The sequence below is a fragment of the Elgaria multicarinata genome, chromosome 15, assembly GCF_023053635.1.
Source record: "Elgaria multicarinata webbii isolate HBS135686 ecotype San Diego chromosome 15, rElgMul1.1.pri, whole genome shotgun sequence".
Taxonomy (NCBI): domain Eukaryota; kingdom Metazoa; phylum Chordata; class Lepidosauria; order Squamata; family Anguidae; genus Elgaria; species Elgaria multicarinata.
Genome location: NC_086185.1, coordinates 26310615 through 26333008, shown reverse-complemented (window position 1 = coordinate 26333008; position 22394 = coordinate 26310615). Strand labels below are relative to the sequence as shown.

General features: G+C 49.4%; 1 protein-coding gene across 1 annotated transcript in view; it reads right to left on the bottom strand.

Annotated features, from left to right (window-relative positions):
* The window catches only part of WDR44 (WD repeat domain 44), a 41541-nt gene extending 19887 nt beyond the window's left edge, over positions 1-21654 (bottom strand). Inside the window, exons 1-6 of the mRNA XM_063141851.1 lie at positions 21516-21654; positions 7481-7514; positions 3927-4001; positions 2587-3259; positions 2366-2487; positions 126-221 (exon numbers count right to left, since the gene is read on the bottom strand). Coding sequence (XP_062997921.1) covers positions 126-221; positions 2366-2487; positions 2587-3259; positions 3927-4001; positions 7481-7514; positions 21516-21595 — 1080 coding nt within the window. The 5' untranslated portion in view covers positions 21596-21654. The remainder of the gene's footprint in view (positions 1-125; positions 222-2365; positions 2488-2586; positions 3260-3926; positions 4002-7480; positions 7515-21515) is intronic.
* Between the last annotated feature and the right edge of the window lie 740 nt (positions 21655-22394).

Genomic DNA, 22394 nt, shown 5'->3' with positions numbered 1-22394 from the left:
CTTGGGTATATGCGCATGTAATTTTCAGCATGAAATCCCTCCCCCCGCCCCAAATCAGCACTTAAAGACGACATGCAAACAGGAAGAAGGAAATCGTTCCAACTGCCTTTGGCCCCAAAGGATACCTCGTCCGTGAGTTCTCTGCCAGAATTAGACCTGGGTCTCTGAGGACCAATCGCTTCACTCGTGATCATCTGCCCATCGGCTGTTTTCCCGTTTTCCTGCAATTACAGTTGTGCATTTGCTTAAATGCAAAATAAAAATGAAAGAGAACACATTACTGCACTCACATCCCAGTACTGGAAACTGGGTCAAGGCATATCACACAGTATAAATGGGATTTCCAAAGAGCAACACCATCGTAGCTCTGGCCAGTACCAAGTTGCAGTCTACTTTTATAGAGGGCAGCAGCACTGAAAGCAGAGCAAGGTGGCAATTCTAATCACTTCCTAGGAAATAAGTTGCCTTGAACAGTGGAACAGGGCGCATGATTAAAAGAAAAAGCTTCCCTACTCGTAGAAAAAAGTTCCCTGAAAAGCTTCCCTACTCGTAGAAAAAAGTTCCCTACATATAGAAAAGAGTTCCCTGAAAAGCTTCCCTACTCGTAGAAAAAAGTTCCCTACATATAGAAAAGAGTTCCCTGAAAAGCTTCCCTACTCGTAGAAAAAAGTTCCCTACATATAGAAAAAAGTTCCCTGAAAAGCTTCCCTACTTGTAGAAAAAAGTTCCCTAAAAAGCATCCCTACTCGTAGAAAAAAGTTCCTTAAAAAGCTTCCCTACTCATAGAAAAAAGTTCCCTAAAAAGCTTCCCTACTCATAGAAAAAAGTTCCCTGAAAAGCTTCCCTACTCGTAGAAAAAAGTTCCCTACATATAGAAAAGAGTTCCCTGAAAAGCTTCCCTACTCGTAGAAAAAAGTTCCCTACATATAGAAAAAAGTTCCCTGAAAAGCTTCCCTACTTGTAGAAAAAAGTTCCCTAAAAAGCATCCCTACTCGTAGAAAAAAGTTCCTTAAAAAGCTTCCCTACTCATAGAAAAAAGTTCCCTAAAAAGCCTCCCTACTCATAGAAAAAAGTTCCCTACTTGTAAAAAAAAGTTCCCTAAAAAAGTTCCCTACTCATAGAAAAAAGTTCCCTACTCATAGAAAAAAGTTCCCTGAAAAGCTTCCCTACTCGTAGAAAAAAGTTCCCTACATATAGAAAAAAGTTCCCTGAAAAGCTTCCCTACTCGTAGAAAAGTTCCCTACATATAGAAAAAAGTTCCCTGAAAAGCTTCCCTACTTGTAGAAAAAAGTTCCCTACATATAGAAAAAAGTTCCCTAAAAAGCTTCCCTACTCGTAGAAAAAACTTCCCTAAAAAGCTTCCCTACTCGTAGAAAAAAGTTCCCTGAAAAGCTTCCCTACTCATAGAAAAAAGTTCCCTAGAAAGCTTCCCTACTCGTAGAAAGCTGCCGCTTCAGGGAAAAGACTAAGCCAGAACACTTCTTCCCCAACATATCACTTTTTTCTTAAAGATTTTATTCATTTCCCAAAACAAACTCAACAAAGTTATCAACAGATAAAAAGAAATACATTGAATTTAAATCGATTTTTTGACAGAGGGTAGCACTCCTAAGCGCTATTCATATTTTTTTCACTATTACTTTGCAAGCCAAAACATTGCAAAGTCTGCTTTGCAATGGTCTGCTAAGCAGTTTTCTTTATAATTCTTCTATGTATCAGTTTTCTACATGCTTGAGATTCTTTTGCATGGAACAAGGTTCTATCATCGGTGCCTCCGTCCCAACTGACTTGGAGTGGTTACAGCCCAGAAGCCCCTGTCGAAAAGGCCGGCCCCAGGTCTCGCCCAGTGCCAAACCTCACAGAGATCAGGTGCGAGGGAGGATATTAATGTATCATCGCCACCATCTTCATCAAGATGAGAATAAAAAAGAGGTTCGGTGTATCTGTCCATCCGTCAGAGCCACAGCGCCAACTGTGAAATCTAGACACCTAAAACTTGGCCCTTAGACAGACTTCAGCAGAGAACCCCACCTTGGAATACTCCCTCGTGTCCTGCTCACGGAAAGGCAGAACGTTAAGGGTCTAAGTCTAGCTTCCCCTCAGATGCTGGCTTTCTACATGCGCTGAATTCCTGACTTGCGAGAGCATTCTAACAGGCAATCCTACACCTGTGTTCTGAAATGGCACAGCCCCCCACCCCCTAACCCCAAAGAGGTATGCCCTCCCTTTTTCTGAAAGTCTGGATCAACTCTTAAGTAGGTGGTCTCGGCTCCCTTCCCTCCCCCACTTCAGAATGAGCGATTTATCCCAGAGCCCCCGAATTTCTCCCAAACGCGACCGGGCGTCGGAATGACCATTTGCTTACCTGTGCAGTTACGATTTTGTCTCCGCTAGTTGCGCTTGCCAGATCCAAAAAGGGCTGGCCATCTTTGCCCATCGATTCCAGCGACGCGTTGGGAGGCAAGAGCCCGCCGGTCGAGAAAGGAACTAAAGCAAGAGTCGACATGTTAAAAGGAGGCGGCGGAGAGCTGAACGGATCAAACCGAAGCGTGCCGTTCGCCGGGGATTTACAGAACTGAAACTCACCTTCCAAACCAGGTATTTTTTGCGTCTCCATTTCTAAGTCGCTCTTCTTCTTCCGTGGGGGGGGAGCGGGCCGGGCAGGGGGCGGAGGCCTGGGAGGCGGGCCGCTGGCCGGAAGCGGGGGCCTGGTAGGGCCGGATTTCTTTGTGCTGGCGACGATGTCGGGCTCTGCCGTGAGCTGCCGCGGAGGCTTGGCTGGGGCCATCTCGTCGCCTGTTGAGAAATCTTTGGCGGGCAAGCCGTCCGAGGAGGGTGCCTGGTCCGAGGCATCCGCCAGCCTCACGTCGGCTGCTCCCTCGCTCTTCAACCCCTCTCCTGGCCTGTCGCCTTCCGCCGGCTTCAGCTCTTGGGTCTCGCTTGCGGTTTCGGTCGAGACAGCAACAGCGTCCTTTTCTCGGCGCTCCAGGGCGTCGCCATCCTCCCCACAAGGGAGCAAGGCTTGCCCAGATTCCATCCCATTTGCCACAGGCAGCGCCTGGCCTGACGGGGCCTCATCCTGCCCTTGCAGCGTGGCTTCCGCAACCAACAGTTCGGGAATGTGCTGGAGGAGGTCTGCTCCGGGAATCCAAGCGTTGGCGTGCGGCGAGGGGGTGGTCAGCTCCTTTCCAGGCGGGCCCAAAGGATCGTCCTCCGACCGATGCGCCTTTTGGCTTTCTTCTATAATATTGTCAATGATCTAAACAGCAAATTAATGGGTTCCGTAAGACAGCAGGTGGGCAGAGAACGCGGCTAACTGTAGGAATTGCTGGCGGAGGTGCCGTGTAGCCCGTCTGCTGCGAGGGGGACGGGAGGGTGCCTTGGAAGATTAAGCAACTGTGTTAGATGCCCTCTGTGCCCAGAGTGGGGAGATACAGCAGGGACCTTCCCCTCCGGCCCCCAACAATATATAAACAGCAATACAGAGCCAGTGTGGATCAGCGGTTAGAGTGTCAGACCGGGTCTCAGGAGATCCGGGTTCTAGCCCCCACTCGGCCCTGAAGTGGCAGCGGATGAATTCATCTGTTTAATAGTTTCAGTCTCACTAGAAACTTGGGGGGGACACCGAATATTTTTAAATTCATTTATGGTATTCCTATACTGCCTTTCCAAATGAAACCTGCCCCGGTGGCGCATAAAACGTTTGAGAGATTAAAAAAAAACACTAATCTGATTAAAACCATAATGGGACGATAATAGCAACGTTAAGAACTAAACTGATTTGGTTTTCACAAATTCGGGAATGGCTTTGGAATACGGCTGCCTCTGAGTTTTCTCCTGGAATATCCACACCACAGGCTCCAAAAGTGAAGCTGGTTTTCAGTGCATTGCTAAGAGCCACGCTTGTCAGCAGCTGTACAACGAACCTCTTTGGGGTCTTCTTGCTTGACGTCTAGTGTGCGTGGCTCACTCTCTCCTGCCTGGGGATCACTGACCAGTTCCTGTAAAATAACCCAAGCATAAGGAAACTCTCTTTATCAAGGCCCCCGAGGGCAAAATCGGTCACGACACAGATAGCACCGACGTACAGAAACACACTGGGAGCAGCTGAGCACGTTGGGCAAAGCGTACATTCGCGTGAACAAAAGGTGAATCTTTTAAGAAACTGGAGAGCGGTACTGCTGGAGCCATCTAACCCAGCTCTCTGCTTCCGAGAGTGGCCAGTCCAGATCCCCCCTGACCAGTTTGCAAGTTAGGCATGGCAGCAGCAGAGCTCCTCCACTGCTTGTTCCAGAATCTGGTATTCAGAGATTGACTACTCCTGATACTGGAAGTTCTATTTAGCTATCATGGCCAGTCGCTGCTGAGAACCCTGTGCTCCATGAAATGGTTTCGCCCAGCCTTCCCCAACTTGGTTCCCTCCAGATGCATCGGACTACAACTCCTGTCATTACCCGTCAGTGTGGAATGATGGGAGTTGTAGTCCAAGACATCTGGAGGGCACCAGGTTAGGCAAGGCCCTTTTAAAAAGCCTTTTATTTTTTTCAGGGCACGGATTCTGGTGGCAAGGCTTCCACTTCAAAAACAGATGAGCGGACCAGCCCTTGCGAGGTCAGGAACAGCTCAAGGCATAGCAGGACTGAGCACTGCCTTGGTCGAGGGCCCCAGTGGGATCTATCCAGGCTGCTGCATGGCCAGCCAGCATTCTCAGTTCTGTGGCTGCTTTGATTTCCCCATGATGCCTTGGACAACCTGAAGTAGCACTGCAGGGAAACTGAAATAGCACCCAGTCCCAGCGGCTGCCATCCGGTTAAGCCCACAGCAGTGAAAGCAAGCAAGCAGGCCCTCGGAGAAGCCACTGACGAGGTCACCCTCCCCCCGCCCCGACCACCAGGTGTGATGAAACCGCACCGCTACACAGGTCAGGGTTAAAGGCAGACCAATGGCCCCTTGGCCTCTTTCTACACCCCTGGACCCAATTTTCCATTTCGGGAATGCCTCCTCTAGCTCTATGCACACGACGCTGCTTGTTTGGCCAGGGTTTTCTATCAGCAAGTTAACGCATTTTGCATTTTATTGCTGTCGGTTTGATTCTCTAGCTTTTATTGGGGTGGGATTTGGCTTTCCACTGCTCCAATATATGCAAGATTTTCAGGTGAACGTTCTGCTTTTGCATTTGTTTTTTAAGCTGCCTCGGACATTTTTGCGAGGAGAGGTGGTAACTTTTACTTACTAATTTTCTCCCTTAAGCAAATAAATATGCAAACGTCCCCTCTACGCATCGAGGCGCGTCTTCTACCGCTGGTACAGTATAACACCAAGTCAACCCTCATAGAATCATAGAATCATAGAATAGCAGAGTTGGAAGGGGCCTACAAGGCCATCGAGTCCAACCCCTGCTCAATGCAGGAATCCACCCTAAAGCATCCCTGACAGATGCTTGTCCAGCTGCCTCTTGAAGGCCTCTAGTGTGGGAGAGCCCACCACCTCCCTAGGTAGCTGATTCCATTGTCGCACTGCTCTAACAGTCAGGAAGTTTTTCCTGATGTCCAGCCGGAATCTGGCTTCCTTTAACTTGAGCCCGTTATTCCGTGCCCTGCACTCTGGGAGGATCGAGAAGAGATCCTGGCCCTCCTCTGTGTGACAACCTTTTAAGTATTTGAAGAGTGCTCTCATGTCTCCCCTCAATCTTCTCTTCTCCAGGCTAAACATGCCCAGTTCTTTCAGTCTCTCTTCATAGGGCTTTGTTTCTAGACCTCTGATCATCCTGGTTGCCCTCCTCTGAACACGCTCCAGCTTGTCTGCGTCCTTCTTGAATTGTGGAGCCCAGAACTGGACGCAATACTCCTCATGGACTAGGCCCTCTTTATTCCTTGGGAAACGGCACGGCGGCATCTTTGCTCATTCTAAAGAAACACACGCGGGTTTTTCTCTCCCCTCCTTCTCGCCTAAATGCATACCGACTCTTGGCCTACTTAATAAATGCCAGAGATCCAGCGTTGCTGTCACCGTTCGTGGCGGCAGCATACTAATTACCCGCGTGGGAAGCAGCGGTGCTGCCTCCATGTGCTAAGTTTAGAGCTCTGCTTTCACATAATCTCAAGCTTTTCAAACCAGAGCACCCTACTCCCTCCTGTCACCGCACTGAGACACCTGGGGAGCAGAAAAGCGTCAAGGGAGAAAAAAGGAGCCAGCTGACAGGGGTGCAGTGGCTCAACGAAGCCGCTGGATTTGGGCTAGATCCCAAATCAATGCACAGCGAACGTGTAGCTTGGAGCTACGCTTAATGAAAACCGCTGCACCTTCCCCAAACGACTTCAAGCAGGCTAGATTAAAAAACTAAAACACCCCCGGTGTTAGCCACTGACTTCCGTTTCTGATCATGCTTCCGATTTGGTAGGCCCCCTTGTGCCTATCTAAGACTGTGCAGTGAGCTTCAGTTCACTGTCCCATATATCAGCCCGTCCACTTGCTGTAATCAGCTTGATACAGTCCACGTGTTTAACAAGGAGAAGACCAACTGTCCTGGTGTCATGTGTAGCTCTGCTCCCTCTGGGTTGGAAGAAGGTGTTTCAGGTGATCAATCAGAATCAGACTCTGAAGTAGAGGAGTCGGCGCCAGACACAGGCCAGCCTGGACCAGTGGGGGAGAAAGCTCTCACGGTTTCTTCACCAGCTGGTGGTGAACTCTCTCGAGAGCTTATCTCGTCAAGGGCAAATAAAACACAGTCAGATGGAAGCCAACATTCTTCCAAGGGGGAGAGCACGGAGAGGGTAGCTGATCCTAGAGTACGCCGCAGACTAAAACGGGTGGAGCTAAAGGAAGGCGAGAGAAAGTCAGCCCGGCTCAAGTCCCGTCAGAAGCTGCCTCAGAACTAGTCTCTCTGACGTTAACCCGTCTTGGGAAAAGGCTTTCTGTCCTTCTTGAAAGGACAATTGTCTCGCTTAGTTTGCATAATTTTGCCTAGAAGAAAGTTCCTAGAGATCAGACTCTCTTCAGGAGGGAAGAGATGTTTATTGCTTGAATAAAGCTTTGTGGATTACTTAGGAGGCCTTGTAATTGTCTCCCAAGAAGGCAGGAGGTTTGGAGAAACACGGCCCCCGGGCCCCCCACGATCTGGAAGGCCAGCTGTGCCTCAGGTCTCCCCTGCCACGCTTCCCTGGCCCTGGGACTTCGGATCGGAATGCAAAGAACGGCTCAGCACCGGTTGCGGTTCTCTTATCATTCCGTTCCCATTCCCTTTCTATGTCCAAAGCAAAACCTTATGAACTAAACCATGTGACGGGGGGAAAAAGGAAAAAAAAAAGGAAGAAAGAAACTCGAGAGGAGAGGAAAAAGCAAAACGTCCCCCTCTCCGTTTGCCACCGTCTACCTAGGCGCTGCAGGTCTGACGTCTTTAGAATGAGATGACCTGGGCGGCTCTCTGTTTAGATCGGGCCCGGTGCTTGCATCGAACAAACATTTATACAAAGAGACGCACCTTCGGTACTGGCAGCCCAACTTTGGTAGGCGACCTGTGGGGGGGAAAAGAAAAACACACACACACAAACACACATGTGCAGAGATTAGATAAAACAGGACAAAAAGAACACGTGGAATTTTAACACCTCTTAACCGTTTAAAAATTAACTAGTAAGAATTCCTCCCCTTGTCCTCTGGGGCGGTGTAGCACAAATGCTCCCCCACCCCTTCTGGGAAACAAACACGCACTGATCTGCTTGCCATGGATGTTCCGCCTTCCCACCCACCCACTCCCCCTGGGCCCTTCCTGTGCATTGTAGAAGATTCAGAGGCATGTTCCAGAGTGGACAATTGGGAACCACAGGTTGGGTTCAGATGACACAATAACCAGCGGTGGGTTAAATAGTCGGCGGTGGGTTATTCGTCTGTCGGGACTTTTTCCACACCACGGTTGGTTATTCACCCGAAAAAAATCAATGCAGATAACCAACGCTGTGCAGAGTTGATTATTTGAACAACTGTTGATTATTGTGTCAGGCACCGTTGACTATTTTGTTGCACACAGTTGGTTATTTTCAGCGATTACAGAGTCCCCCGGCAAGAGCGACCAAAGCAGCAGCTGCCACTCTAGTCCAGCCAACAGAACTCACAATGGCTGATGGGATACCAGCAGGAGGACTGAGGGGGCAGAGATGGCAGGGGACGTGTCAACCAAACATACCATTGATTAATAGTCAACCCAGGAAGGAAAGGAACCTCTCGTGCAAGCACTGAGTCATTACTGACTCTTGGAGGGACGCCAGCTTTCGCTGACGTTTTCTTGGCAGGCCTTATAGCGGGGTGGTTTGCCGTTACCTTCCCTGGCCATGATTCCCTTTCCCCCAGCTAACTGGGTACTCATTTTACCGACCTCGGGAGGATGGAAGGCTGAGTCGACCCGAGCCGGCTGCCTGAAACCAGCTTCCACTGGGATCGAACTCAGGCCGTGGGGAGAGTTTCAGCTGCAGAAACTGCTGCTTTACCACTCTGCGCCACACGAGGCTCTAGTCAACCCAACTCTGGCCTTAATCCAAACCATGGTTGATTATAATCATGTCGTGTGGGGAGTACCCCCTCGATAATCAACCGTGGGGTTGACTATTAACCCACCGTTGACTATTTATTTATTTATTTATTACATTTTTATACCACCCAATAGCCGAAGCTCTATTACGTTGTCCGAATGCAGCCACAGACTTCTTAGGCCTCAACGCTGCCCAATGTTAACTCAGCAAGCACCCTAAAACAGGGGTGGCCAGAAGGAAGACCAGGATCTATGGGCCAATCTCTGGGTGATTTGAAGTAGAAAGGCGAAGATTTTTGACTCCCAGTTGTTTAACCGTGGCAACGACAAAATGACGTCCCCCCCCCCCCCCCGCTCCTCCATGCTCAATTATACTCCTGAAATTAAGAAGGCTGTGGGAGCCTTTTTGGGGTGGAAAGGCGGCGATCTCCATTCTGTTCTGGAACACCAAATAAATTCCTGGGCACGGAAATCTTTAATTCTGAGGGCGTGTCTTTTCCACCAGGCTCTGGTTGGTGGATCTTGCAGTAAATCAAGTAGATTCCACAAGCCTGAAATCAGCCTGCCCCTGAGCTAGAAGATGCCAGTGACCAAGTGTGCGGCAGGGCGATTTTGCCCACCACTATCAGTCCATCTTTCAGGGACGCTTGGCCACTATTACTGCTCTTCTCACACAATAAACTTCGAAGAAGCCCCGGGACTTCCTCAATGCCTGGTGCACCTGGGGCATCAGAGGCTACTGCAGCTAAAGACAGTGGAAAGAGAAAAGTGGCCTGTAAGGAGAGGGAAACACAGAGAAAAGGGACCCCCCCTCTCCCTTGCCAAGAGTGGGCGGCTGCGACGCTTGTCCACCGCCTTCCAGTTCTCCTGCGTTTTCTAAAAAGCCAAAGCTATTTCCGGCTTTCTTCAGTGGCTGCAAAAACAACAAAATGCTATTTTCGGTGAGCAGAAGCAGCTATTCTCAGCCACCTGCTCAAACGGCAGAGTTGTGTTCGGCGCCACATTCCGTACGCTCACAGATATGGGCAGCTTTCCAGAGCCCCTGTTCGGAACTGGGCCGTAGGAAGGGCAGCTGGATTTTACCTAGCCAGTCCACGAGTCCGTCTAGCCCAGGGCTGTTTTTCTCTAACAGTGCATCTCCAAGGTTTCAGGCAGTGTCTCTTTCACACGAATCCTGTATTTTCCACCACAGAGCTACAGACCGTCCCTGGATTGCATCGGCAAGGGCGCAATGACAAGGGATGCGCTTGACCACCATCTGTTCTGGGCATCAGTCACGTCCCACCCCCTTCGTTCTCTATAGCCAGCCACGCTTCACTCTTCCCCGGTCCTGGAGGGACTGGGCAGGAGGAGACGCAATTCTGCATGCTATTCTATCAACCGCAGGTCTGCTGCAACGCAAAGATGAGGGAATCTGGCCGCCCAAGGCCACTTCGGACGGTACGCTTTTCTAGACCTGTTTGGAAAGTGCATGCAGTGAACCCGTTGGGAAATGGCCAATGGAGCATTTACGATCCACTCCTGTTTAGCTCCAATTAAAGTGAACGGGAGACTATGGGCTCATCTACACCAAGCAGGATATTCCACTATGAAAACAGTATGAAAGTGGTATATAAAAGGCAGGAGCCACACTACTGCTTGGGGGTTCTTTTAGATCCATCATTGTCACCTGAGGCTCAGGTGACCTCAGTGCCTTCTACAAACTCCGGTTGGTGGCCCAGCTACGCCCCTATCTGGACAGGGATAACCTGGCTTCAGTTGTCCATGCTCTGGTAACCTCCAAGTTAGATTACTGCAATGCACTCTACGTAGGGCTGCCTTTGAAGACGGTTCAGAAGCTGCAGCTCGTGCAAAACGCAGCAGCCAGATTGATTTCGGGAACCAGAAGGTTTGACCATATAACACCTGCTCTGGTCCGCTTGCACTGGCTGCCTGTATGTTTCCGAGCCCAATTCAAGGTGCTGGTTTTGACCTATAAAGCCTTACACGGCTTGGGACCACAATACCTGACGGAATGCCTCTCCTGACGTGAATATACCTGGTCACTACATTCAACATCTAAGGTCCTCCTCCGGGTGCCTACTCCGAGAGAGGCTCGGAGTGTGGCAACGAGGGACAGGGCTTTTTTGGTGGCGGCCCTCAGACTATGGAATGATCTCCCTGACGAGGCTCGCCTGGTGCCAACGCTGCTATCTTTCCGGCGCCAGGTTAAGACTTTCCTCTTTGCCCAGGCATATGGCGGCACATCTTAATCACCCACATGTTTAGTTTTTTAATGGTTTTTAATGCTTTATGTGTGTATGTTCTGTGTTTCAGAATTTTAAATTTTGTATACTCGTTTTAATCTTAATTTTAGAATTTCTGTAAACCGCCCAGAGAGCCCTGGCTATGGGAGCGGTATATAAGTGCAATAAATAAATAAATAAATAAATAAATTTATAGTGGTGTTGAAGTGCACTGCAGGATCTACACTACTGCTTTATAGTGGTACTGAAGTGCACTGACAACTGTTGGGGCCCCTGACACATCTACACCAGGCAGGATATAACACCATGAATGCTGTATGAAAGCGGTGTATGGTATGTGCCAATGGGCCCCAACAGTTGTCAGAGCACTTCAATACCACTATAAAGCAGTAGTGTGGCTCCTGCCTTTTATATACTGCTTTCATAGTGGAATATCCTGCTTGGTGTAGATGAGTCTTATCCCAGTCGACAGTTGTTCTTATAGCACAGACTTCAACCAACCTGGTGCCCTCCAGGTATGTTAAGGCTGCCATTTTCGGTGAGCAGAATTTTCTGCCACGCTGGCTGGAGTCCAACGCATCTGGAGGGCATCAGGTTGGGGCTGGCTGTGCTAGCATTTGGGGCTGGCCGCTGGTGGAAACTGGATACTGGGCAGAGTAGGCAACTGATCTGATGCAGGGGGACTGTTCTTTGGAATGATCCCTAGGAAGGTTTTACTTTCTTGCCGGAAAATGGGGGCACTTCTTAAAACTGCTCCCCTCCCGGTTTGTGTAGTTGAGGGGTAGGCAACCCGGTGCCATCCAGATGTTCAAGATTATAAATCCCACAAGCCCTATCCACAAGCCACACTAGCTGGAGCTTCTGGGAGTTGTAGTCCAAAACAACTGGAGAGCATCAGCTGGAGCTACTAGCCTCCCCAAAGGCAGCAAATATACTCTCTGCTTTATAGTAACAGCACTGAAGGATGCTGGAACTGCAGTTACAAAAGAAACAACTTTATTCCCTGCTAGAGCCTCATGTGGCGCAGAGCAGCAAAGCAGCAGTTTCTGCAGCTGAAACTCTCCCCACGGCCTGAGTTCGATCCCAGCGGAAGCTGGTTTCAGGCAGCCGCCTCGGGTCGACTCAGCCTTCCATCCTCCCGAGGTCGGTAAAATGAGTACCCAGTTAGCTGGGGGAAAGGGAATAATGGCCGGGGAAGGCAACGGCAAACCACCCCGCTATAAGGCCTGCCAAGAAACCGTCAGCAAAAGCAGACGTCCCTCTAGGAGTCAGCAATGACTCAAGTGCTTGCACGAGAGAGAGGACTTGCATTCGAAAGGGGGGGGAATACAATGGTTATAGGCCTTATATACGCTCAGAATCCAATATAAGCTTCTCCTGTTGACTTTCAAAGCTTGTCACAGTCTAGCTCCTTCCTTCCTATCTTTCTTCTCTCACCTCACTCTATTGCTCCGCTTGTGATCTTCTCTCATCGAATGCCATGTTTCTTACCCGCCCAAGGGCCTCTACGTCCCTTGCTCGGCTTCGTCCATTTTCTCTCACTGGAATTTCTATTGCCTGGAATTCTCTTCCAGAGCATTTGCGGATCACAAATTCAGTTACTGTTTTTAAAGCTCAATTGAAAACTTTTCTTTTTTCTACAGCTTTTAGAACTTGACTTTGTTCTTACTTTCACACCGTTAGTTTTGTTGTTTTATTATGATTTTATTAGAATGTAAGCCTATGTGGCAGGGTGTTGCTGTTTTATTCTTTTACTACGCACAGCACCATGTACATTGATAGTGCTATATAATAATAATAATAATAATAATAATAATAATAATAATAATAATAGATCCCAAAATGTTTTTATTAATAACTTTGAGAGGATCCGTTTCAAAGAAAAGGGTGGTTATTTTGTGGCAGCTAGAGGGTTATTTGTAGAAAGATTGGAAGTCCGAGTATATCCCAGGTTGAAAAGAATTGTTTTATTAAAGTCACGGGGCCTGGCTGTTAAGAATAAAATCATATGGTATATGCATGTTAAAGATGGGAGATCAATACCGTATTTCTTCGATTGTAAGACGCCATCGATTGTAAGACGCACACTAATTTCAGTACCACCAACAGAAAAAAAAAACCTTAAGACACACCCGCGATTCTAAGACGCACCCCATTTTTAGAGATGTTTATATGGGGGAAAAAGTGCATCTTAGAATCGAAGAAATAGGGTATGTCTGGAGAAGAACAGAAATGGTTTAAAGACTATTGGGATACTACATTATTATTATTATTATTATTATTATTATTATTATTATTATATCTCTTTCTTGCTCATGGCAGTTTTTCTAGACGACATGATGTCTAGAAAAAAATATTATTATTTACATTTCTATATCGCCCCATAGCTGAAGCTCTCTGGGCAGTTTACAAAAGATTATATTAGCCCTTTCCCTCCTGCTGGACTCTTCTTTCTTTCTCTGTTATCAAAGTGCGTCACGTCCTCCCTGCCCCCAGATGTTAAAATGCTGGGTTATACATATTAAATTAACATTTTAAGAAAGAAAGAAAGAAAGCCCACTCTCCTTGCCCTTAACAGGGGCTGTTGTGGGAAAACTATCCCTGAGCACTCCGGCTAACTGGCAGACTGGGTGTAGCCACTCACCCTCCATGAAAACCAGTAATTAAGGGGATGGCTGTGGAGCACCACAGAGCCAGCAATGGAAAGGCAAGAGAAAGGAAAGGTTCTGAAGAGCTCAGGGTGGAAATTTCGTTCGCAACACTCCAAGGCAACAGCTAAACTTAGCAGGGATTCTGGGGAAATGGACAATTAAGAGTTTTTGCACCACTTATTATTCTTAGGGTAATGAAGTATTAGATGTTTTGTAATATCCACCGAGTTCCTATCAGGCAAGGCCTCTGTAGCCCTCACCCAGCGCCCGCAGAACCTTGCTAGAGATAAGCCACTGTTCCATAACTGCAGGGTGCTTACGCACAATGCCGACACGCCACACATGGGCTCTCCAAACTTAATGCTAGAGGGTAAAATTTCGATCTTTTGAAGTCTGAGAACCACACACAATTGCCAAATTAAACCTGCGCCTGACACCTGCAGTTCACATAAAACCAGCACAGAAAAGACAAATATTTCTTGAGTTTCAATTCTTTGTGGGGGCTTCTTTGACCCAGAACACTTAAGAAAAAGTTTTCTTAAGGTTCCCGAAGTGGGGGGCAGAACAATGCAAGCTCCCATTGCTGCATTTGCTCACGGGGCCTGCAGGTTGGGGCACTCCCAGAACGCCACGCTCCATTGATATTCAAGTTCCAAGAGCCAAACTCTCTGCAACTGGGATCCACACTAGACATTTCCTGTTCCAGCAGCCCACTGACCCCTGGGCTATCAGTACATCCTGGGACTTGGGGGAGCAGCCCAACTCCAAACAAACCTTAAAGTACTTCTGAACATACGAGGCTTACCTTTTTTTGCCTAGAAACACTGGTAGATTTAGCTCTGTGTCATCTATTCCAGGGGCGGGGAGCCTGCTGTTCTCCAGATGTAGTTGGACTACAACGCCCATCAGCCTCAGCCAATGGTCAGGAGTGATGGGCATTATCATTCAAAAACATCTGGCAGCCCCACGGTCCCCACTCCTGGAGGGAATCTACACAGCGTACTGAAGGCACACGCGAGCGCCTGCAGTGCGCCCCCAAAATGATTGTGTAGATCGGGGAGGTGGGCCGCCGGCCTCCTGCTGGTAAGTAAGGTAAGCAGAGCCGCAGCGGAGAAGGGGCTGCTTGGCACGGACCGGACCGGCGGAGCTGCTGCTGCTGCTAGGTGGAGGGAGGGAGGCGGCCTGGCCCTGGTCTCCTCGCTGCGCTTCGGGGGGCTTTGGCTGGGGGCAGCAGGAGGCCGGCGGGGAGGTGGGCAGCGGCAAGGACGCGGCCAGATTCCCCAGCCGCCTCCTCCTCCGCCTCTTCCTGCGTCTCTTCAGGCAGGATCTACACAATCGTTTTGGGGGCGCACTGAAGCCGCTTGCGTGCGCCTTCAGTACGCTGTGTAGATTCTCTCCTGGTCTGCCCTGAGTAATACCAGCTATCCAATAAGAGACCTTTCCCAGCCCTCCGACCCAACATCATTTTAGCTGGCGATGGCGGAGAGCGTGCACCCGACCAATCAGCCATCGCTGATTTCTGCCCCTCGTCACCTTGCCACACTGCTCCCCTCACTGCCTGGCAAAGCCCGTCAAGGGCCTGTCCTCATCTCTCTGGGCACGGTCTCGAGGCACCACACTGCAACCATCTTGGGGAAGCCGAGAAGGGACCCTGGCCAGCGAGCAGAGTGCCTGCATTGTATGTGGAAGGTCCTAGGTTCAATCCACGTTATCAGCAGTGGAAAAGAGCATGGGGCAGGTGAAGGGAAAGGCTTCTCTGCCCAGCTGCTGCCAGTCGGTGTAGACGATGCTGGGCTAGATGGGCAAAGGCTTTGACAGGTTCGGTGCCTAAATGAAAGGCCAGATGGGAACCCCATGTATGGGGCCTTGAGTTCCATGATGGATTCATATCCTACAGACCAGGGGGTGGCCTTCCAGATGTTGTTCAACTGCAGCTTCCATCAACCCTAGCCAGCACAGCTGATGGATGAGGGGAGTTGCAGTCCAACATCACCTGGAGAGCCACAGCCTCCCCATCCCTGCTATATACTAGTATCAAACTCACAGAGTATGGATCCTTATGGAACAAGGGGAACTGCTTTCTACTGAGTCAGACCCTGGCTCCATCAAGCCCTGTGCTCCTGGCACAGACTGGCAGCAGAGGCTGTCCAGGATTCCAGGAAGGAGTTTTCCCAGCCCTACCTGGAGAAGCCGGGGATTGAACCTGGGACCTTCGGTATGCAGAGCAGGGGCTCTACCATTGAGCTATAGCCCTTCTGGCAGCCAACACAGCAGCAGCCCTGCACAACCGGGCAGCTTGTTTGCCTGATCGTCCGGTGGGAGCCCAGTAGGTTGCTTGCATAACCACCTACCCAGCATAGTTTGCCACCCACCGTGGGTTAGCATGACGTGTGAACCCAGCCCATGGGTACATCTAGCCCCATGTTGCGGACACTGACTGGCAGCAGCAGCTCTCCAGAGTTTCAGGCAGGGTTCTTTCCTAGCCCTACCTGGAGATGCTGTGGATCGAACCCGGGACCTTGTGCATGCAAAACAGGAGCTACGGCTCCTCCCTTAATTAAGGCAGGGCTGACTGGTGACAACAGCAATGGGAACGTTAAATGGCTTCTCCCCAGTCCACAGACATTACTACGCCCCTTCCGTAACTACAGATCTCGGTTCTAGTCTTCTCCCATATTTTTAGAACCAAATCAGAAGCCCTCCTTCAAGTGCCCCACTGGGTGAGGGTAACAGGCGAGAAGGCCTTTTCAGGAGTGGCACCTCATCTGTCCATCCGACAGGAAAAGGAGGCATAAATGCTTTTTAAAATCTTTCAGAAGACAAAGAGAGGCTTTTAACGTTTTCAGTGGCTTTTTATAGCTTTCAGCGTTGCTGTGGAGTCTCGTTGCTGCTATTTTGACTTCAGACAAGTTTTATCGATCTGCTTTTAAACTTGAATTTAAAAGATCTTATTTATTGTCCTTGAGACTGTTCTTTTCATAGATTGCTATATTTACTGCTGTGTTATTTGTAAACTGCTTTGAACATTGTTTTTAATAAAAAAAAGCAACCAATAGGTACTTTAAATAAATAAGCAACCCACAGGACCCAACGCCAAAACAGCCATCAACCAAACTCACAAAGGGGCATAGATCTCTATCTCAGCCTTCCCCAACCTTGTGCCCTCCAGATGCTTTGGAGTACAATTCCCATCAGCTCCAGACAGCACGGCCAATAGTCAGGGACAATGGAGGTGTAGTCCAGAAATGTCTCGCTCATCTTTGCACAATCTGGTGCCCCTCCGGGTGTTCTGGACTCCAACTCTCATCAGCTCCACCCAGCAAGACCAATAAGTCAGGGATGATGGGACTTGTAAGCTAAAAACATGAAGTGGGCAACAGGTTTAGGAAGGCTGGTGTAGATAGGAAGCTTCCTCATAACGTGTCAGACTACTGATCCATCTAGACCTGTATTGCTGACACTGACTGGCAGCAGCGCTCTAGGGTTTCAGGCGGGATTCGTTTCCTCGCCCTACCTGGAGAAGCTGGGATCGAACCTGGGACCTTATGCAAAGCAGCGTCTGTCCCTATAGCTGCTATTATACCCATGGGCCCAAAAGCCTCTACCGGTCTGTCTTCCGCTACCCTGCCTAGTGTTGCATATTGTTAAGGGAAGCTGCCGGTGGGGGGTGCCCCCTCCATTCCAAAAAGAAGAAGAAGCCAATTCCCCTTCATAATATTCTTTTGCACTGTGACGACTATTTCGTCTTCTCTGTTTGATGCCATGCAATCAAGCCCAGTCAAATTAAGGATTCTTCATCATTAAGATGAAGAAGGACGGTCTTGTTTTTTTCCTCAGAACTTATTAGCAGCTCTGTCTGAGTTTTTTTTGTTTTTTGTCTGAAACGCAAGGAGACGGAGACGTCCAAACAGAGCTGCCGCTGCAGCCGTTTTTAATCAGCCGTACAAAAAAGCCACAACGTACATTTTGTTAAAAACACACAGTGTGAAATTGGAGAGCGATAACAACCCCTCAACTCTCTCTCTCTCTCTCTCTCTCTCTCTCTCTCTCTCTCTCGACAATTGGCGGGCGTAAGAGTGTTAACTGATGAGTAAGGATAATTCAGACGGCCACTCTTTAAGTCACGTCTGCTACTACCACCACTACCAGGACTACTCCAGCACTGCAAATAGGTCCACAGGTGCTTTTTATTCCAGAATAATGTTTTACCAGCCCACCTGTCCATGTGTACCAATTTAAGTACATTTGTGGTACACCGACCACCTGAAAACAGAACACCCAACTCTCTTCTAATTTTCTTTTAAATACACAACAAACAAACCCCAAACATTTTTGCCCAGTCACTTGAACGCTATTCTTCCTTGTCATAGGCAACCAGGCTAGTAGCTATTTACAAGCCGGGGCTATTCCAAAGAAGGATAACTGGAAAGGCTGCAACCGTGGGCATCTTTACCTTACCAGTACCCACACCTATCCGCAATTCTCTCTGCCCCCCTACCTCTGGAGGGAAGAGCCTGGAACCAGGACTACGTCACCCATGGGCAGGGAACAGAAGTCTCCAGATCATCACACAGGCCGCTTCTGTCTTATCAGCCACTAAAGTCCATCCACAGCTCTTTTTGCCTCGGATGAGAAGAGCTTAGGATGTGGACTATGAGGAACAAGTCACAATTCAATGGTAGTGCACCAGCTTTGCTTGCAGAAGGCCCCACGTTCAATCCACAGCATCTCCAAGAAGGTCTGGGAAATGCCCTTTCCAAGACCCTGGGGAGCTACTGCAAGTCAAGATGTTGACAATACCAAGCTAAGTGATCTGACTCTGTACAAGGCAGCTTCCGTTGTTCCTAAACCAGGGCGCGGAAGACTGTGCAGATGGGCAGAAGAGTTGCTCCTGTGGGCTGGTATCTTTATCAACCTGAGTCCATCAATAAGCCGGCCCCACCGGAGGAAAAAGCCTCTGCATCACTGCTTGCCAGGGGCTGGAAGAGGCTGCCATCACCCCCTCTGCTTATCCCTAAGATACCTTTGTATGGATTTAAAATGCAAGTTCCTTTGGGAGATCATCTTGGCTAAAAAGCAGGATATAAATATAATGAATGAATGAAGCCGGAGGTCTGCAGCTGGTGAGAAGTGGGCAAAAGAGAAGACCACAAGCATCCACAAAAATACCGCTGTACTAAACACTCCACCTCTCAAACCCAGTATCGCCATTACGAAAGCAAACCGTTCTACAGGAACAGGGGGAAAACCCTTGCAAGTGACCCATGAAGTTTGTGTCTGCATTCCTTTCGTCCCCCCTGGCTGCAGAAAAATGGGTCAATGTTAGAACACAAATGTTTAATTGGAGGGGAACTGGTCATCTACAACTCACGGATAAACTGCCTGGCTGACAGCCACAAATGCTGCGAAGTTTGTGTCCTGATTTAATCTTATGAGCCAGTGTGGTGTAGGGGCTAGAGTGTCGGACTGGGAGTGGGGAGATCTGGGTTCTAATCCCCACTCGGCCATGGAAACCCACTGGGTGACTTTGGGCCAGTCACAGACTCTCAGCCCAACCCACCTCACAGGGTTGTTGTTGTGAGGATAAAGTGGAGAGGAGGATTATGTACGGCACCTTGGGTTCCTTGCAGGAAAAAAGGCAGGATAGAAATGCAATAATAAATAACTTTTTTTAAAAAAAACTAACAGACATTCTAAGTACTTCTGTAGCACCTCTCACTTTAAACCGTGCAAGCAGGCTGAGGCCTCTTTCAGCCTCTGCTTTTCCCTGCTCGCTTGCATAAGAAATGCAAAGAGAAGTGGACAGAAACAAGCCACAGAACTGGAGCCCTAGCGGAGCACGGGGAGTCAGCTGGAGGGCTACTTGCAAGTTAGGAAGTGGGGCATCACCGCTGGTTTCCAAGCCTGAGAAAAGGAAAACCCCACGAGACAGAAACAGCTGACTGTGAGTAACTCAGGGCAGTAAGAGCTGGCTTGAAAAGGTTGCAGAAAGGGTGTTTGTGTTTAAAAATGCAACCAGCTGTTGGTTTTTTAATTCTTTTAAAAAAGCTCCTTAGCTGGAAAAGCTGACTGCAGATTTTTCCTTCATAAGGCAAACGTGATTCATGAAAGTCAACATGAATCACTCCCTCATCAGGTGCCGTGGAATTTCTGAGCGGAGAAGCCTAGAAGCTTGTCAAGAGGAGTGTTTACACCATCTGGAACGTTCACAACTTTGCCAACGATCCAGCTGTGGACAACACATATTCCCCACCAGCAAACTCCTCCAGAACACGGCAGCTGCAGGCAGAGACGCTCGCACAAACAATGACTCCTCCAGGCGCACAAAAGCATCCAGGTCTCCGGCTGCTGCGCACCCAGCTCTGAATATGTCTTTTACCAGTGCATCACGCTCCCTTCTGATCACACGCCAACACAAATGAAGGCTGTCTGGCCCAACCCTTTCTCTTGCAATCGGGGCTGCTTGCTTGGAAAATGGGAGTCCCTGGTGTACAGCGAGATGCGGTTGGGTGGAGGGCAGCAAAGCATGCAACACATGCGCGCGCGCGCACAAGGAAAGTGAAAGAAAATGACAGCAGCAGAATCGGGGCAAGGAAAAGAGCGAGGAAGGAAAAAGGACCCTCAGCCTTGGGCGTAAGCCGGAATAAAAGGCGGAAGAGTTAAAAGGCCCTCCGTGCGTGTCTGTATCGGTGACGGCATGCCCAGGAAAAGGCCTTGAAATGAATCAGGAAAAAGAGGTTCTGACAAGGAGGAAGTGGTGACGCGTGAGGGACACAGGTGGTAGGGAATGAAGCAGCGTGGGTCAAACGCCAACAGTGGAAGGCTGGATGCCAGGGGAAAGAGAAGGGAATACAGCCGTGGAAGGGGAGGCAGAATGCAAGCAAAAGTGACCCGGAACCGGGTGGAAAGACTGAAGCGAAGTAACAGATTACAACGTACACAACTTTATACATGGTCTAACAGACTGGGGTGCAGCGATGACTTCCATTTGCCCGACTCAGGGATGGTGGCTTGTGCACCAGGGGAAACCGTGCAACCCACGCTGGGTTGGTTTGAGAGTGCCAAGCAACGATACGGCGACACAGCCAGAGTGTGGGGTAGGAAGGTGTGCGTAGAGCAGGGAGGGAGATGGGGGCAGAAGGCGTGAAACTGGAGCAAAGGGCTCAGAACATATAGAACGAGAGACTTCTAAACATGTACAGAGTTTCTTTTTCTAAAAAACAGATTCTAGGAAAGGAGGCTTAAAGGTGGGGAAAGGGAAAGCAGATGTGGTAGAGGCTCAGGAAGGAAAGCCAGGAGGAAGGAGGAGCCGGTTGTGCTCAGGAAGATGCCCCGTGTCCCTCTTTAGGGTGGTCTTTCCTCCCAGGAGTGGGGTGGCTGGGTGGGGCGGCAGTGGCCTGCTATTTGAGGAGGGCGGCTGCTGGAGGTTGGGCACAACGCTGCCGCTTAAACCAATTCTGCAGCTGAACTCGATTTCAGCTAGTCTTTAAACGTCATTGCTTAAATTGTATTTCACGCCCAGTGGGGTCATGGGGGTGGGGGGGATGCAAGAAATAGACAAAACCAAGAAGAGGTATAAGAACAGAAGGGAGAGAAGCCATTAAAGGTGGTAGAGAAAGCAGCAGAGAAGGGAAAGGGAGAGGCGAAAAGGAAGAGAAACAGAAGAAGAATGAGACGAAGGGTAACTGTTCGGTATGACTCCAATTAAGACTTCAATCCGGATTAGGTTTTCCTTGAGGTGCACCCTGCTGCTCTGCTCTGCTCTCCCCTTTCGTGAGCCAGATAGACGGGGCGGGGGCGAAAGGTGAGAGAACTGGCTGGCTAGCAAGCAGCTGCTCAATGCAACCCGAAATTAAGGCTTCGATCCGGATTAGTTTTGCCTTGGTGCGCACCCTGCTGCTCCCCGAACCACCACCACCACCACCACTTTCCAGAGGCAGGGACGGAGAAGGAAGGAGCAGGCTGAGCTGGCCGGCAACCTGTCGGCGTGCGTAATCCGGATTAAGGTTTGATTCGGAGTCGATCCGGATTGTGTGTGTGTGTGTACGCGCGCGGCCCCCCGCCCCGCCCCGCCCTCCTTCCGGATGGACTCACGGCGATGGGGTCCCTCCGTGGTGGGCGACATCCTCGGCCGCGTCGTAGAAGAGCTCCTCGGTGTCGGAGTCGGACGCCATCCCGGCAAGCAGCGGCGCCGTGAGGGGAAAAGCAGCAGCAGCAGCAGCAGCAGGGCCGGGGCAGGGCCGCGCACCAAGTCTCGCGAGAGCTGCGCGGGGGGGCGTGGCTAGGGGGAGTCCTGGGAAGCGGAGCCGTAGAGGTAGAAGCAAAGAGAGACACGCGCCGCGCACTTCTGGTTTCCGTTCGGCGCGCGCACACACGCACCCATTGATGATCTCTACTACGGTGCTTTTTGCATGATCGCCTATTGGTTTTATTTTTATTTATTGAGAGGCCACCAGTGAGGGAGGAAGCAGCAGCCAGGCACCTCTCCATCGTGCCTGGGTCCAGCTCCAGCTGAGAGCCCCCTCCCTCCTGCTGCCAACTGTCAACTGCAACTGCTGAACTTTCCAACTAAGATTGTAGTGCCTGAATTTGCTTTCCTTTTCCCCCTCCTCCTCCTCCCTCCCAATCCCCTTTCCTTTTGTGTCATGTCTTTTAGATTGTAAGCCTGTGGGCAGGGACCATCAAGAAATACTTTTGTAAGCCGCCGTGAGAGCCTTTTTTGGCTGAATGGCGGCATAAAAATCCTTAAATAAATAAATAATAAATAAATGTTATTATTACTATTTTTAAAAAATCATTTTATTTATTTATAGCATTTATATTTATAGCATTTGTTTTATTTATTTATTTATTTATTTATTTATTTATTTATTTATTTATAGCATGTTTATCCTGCCCTTTAGCCAAAGAGGTTCCCAAGGCGGATTACACGGCACAAAAGGAAAGGGGATTGGGAGGGAGGAAAAAAGCAAA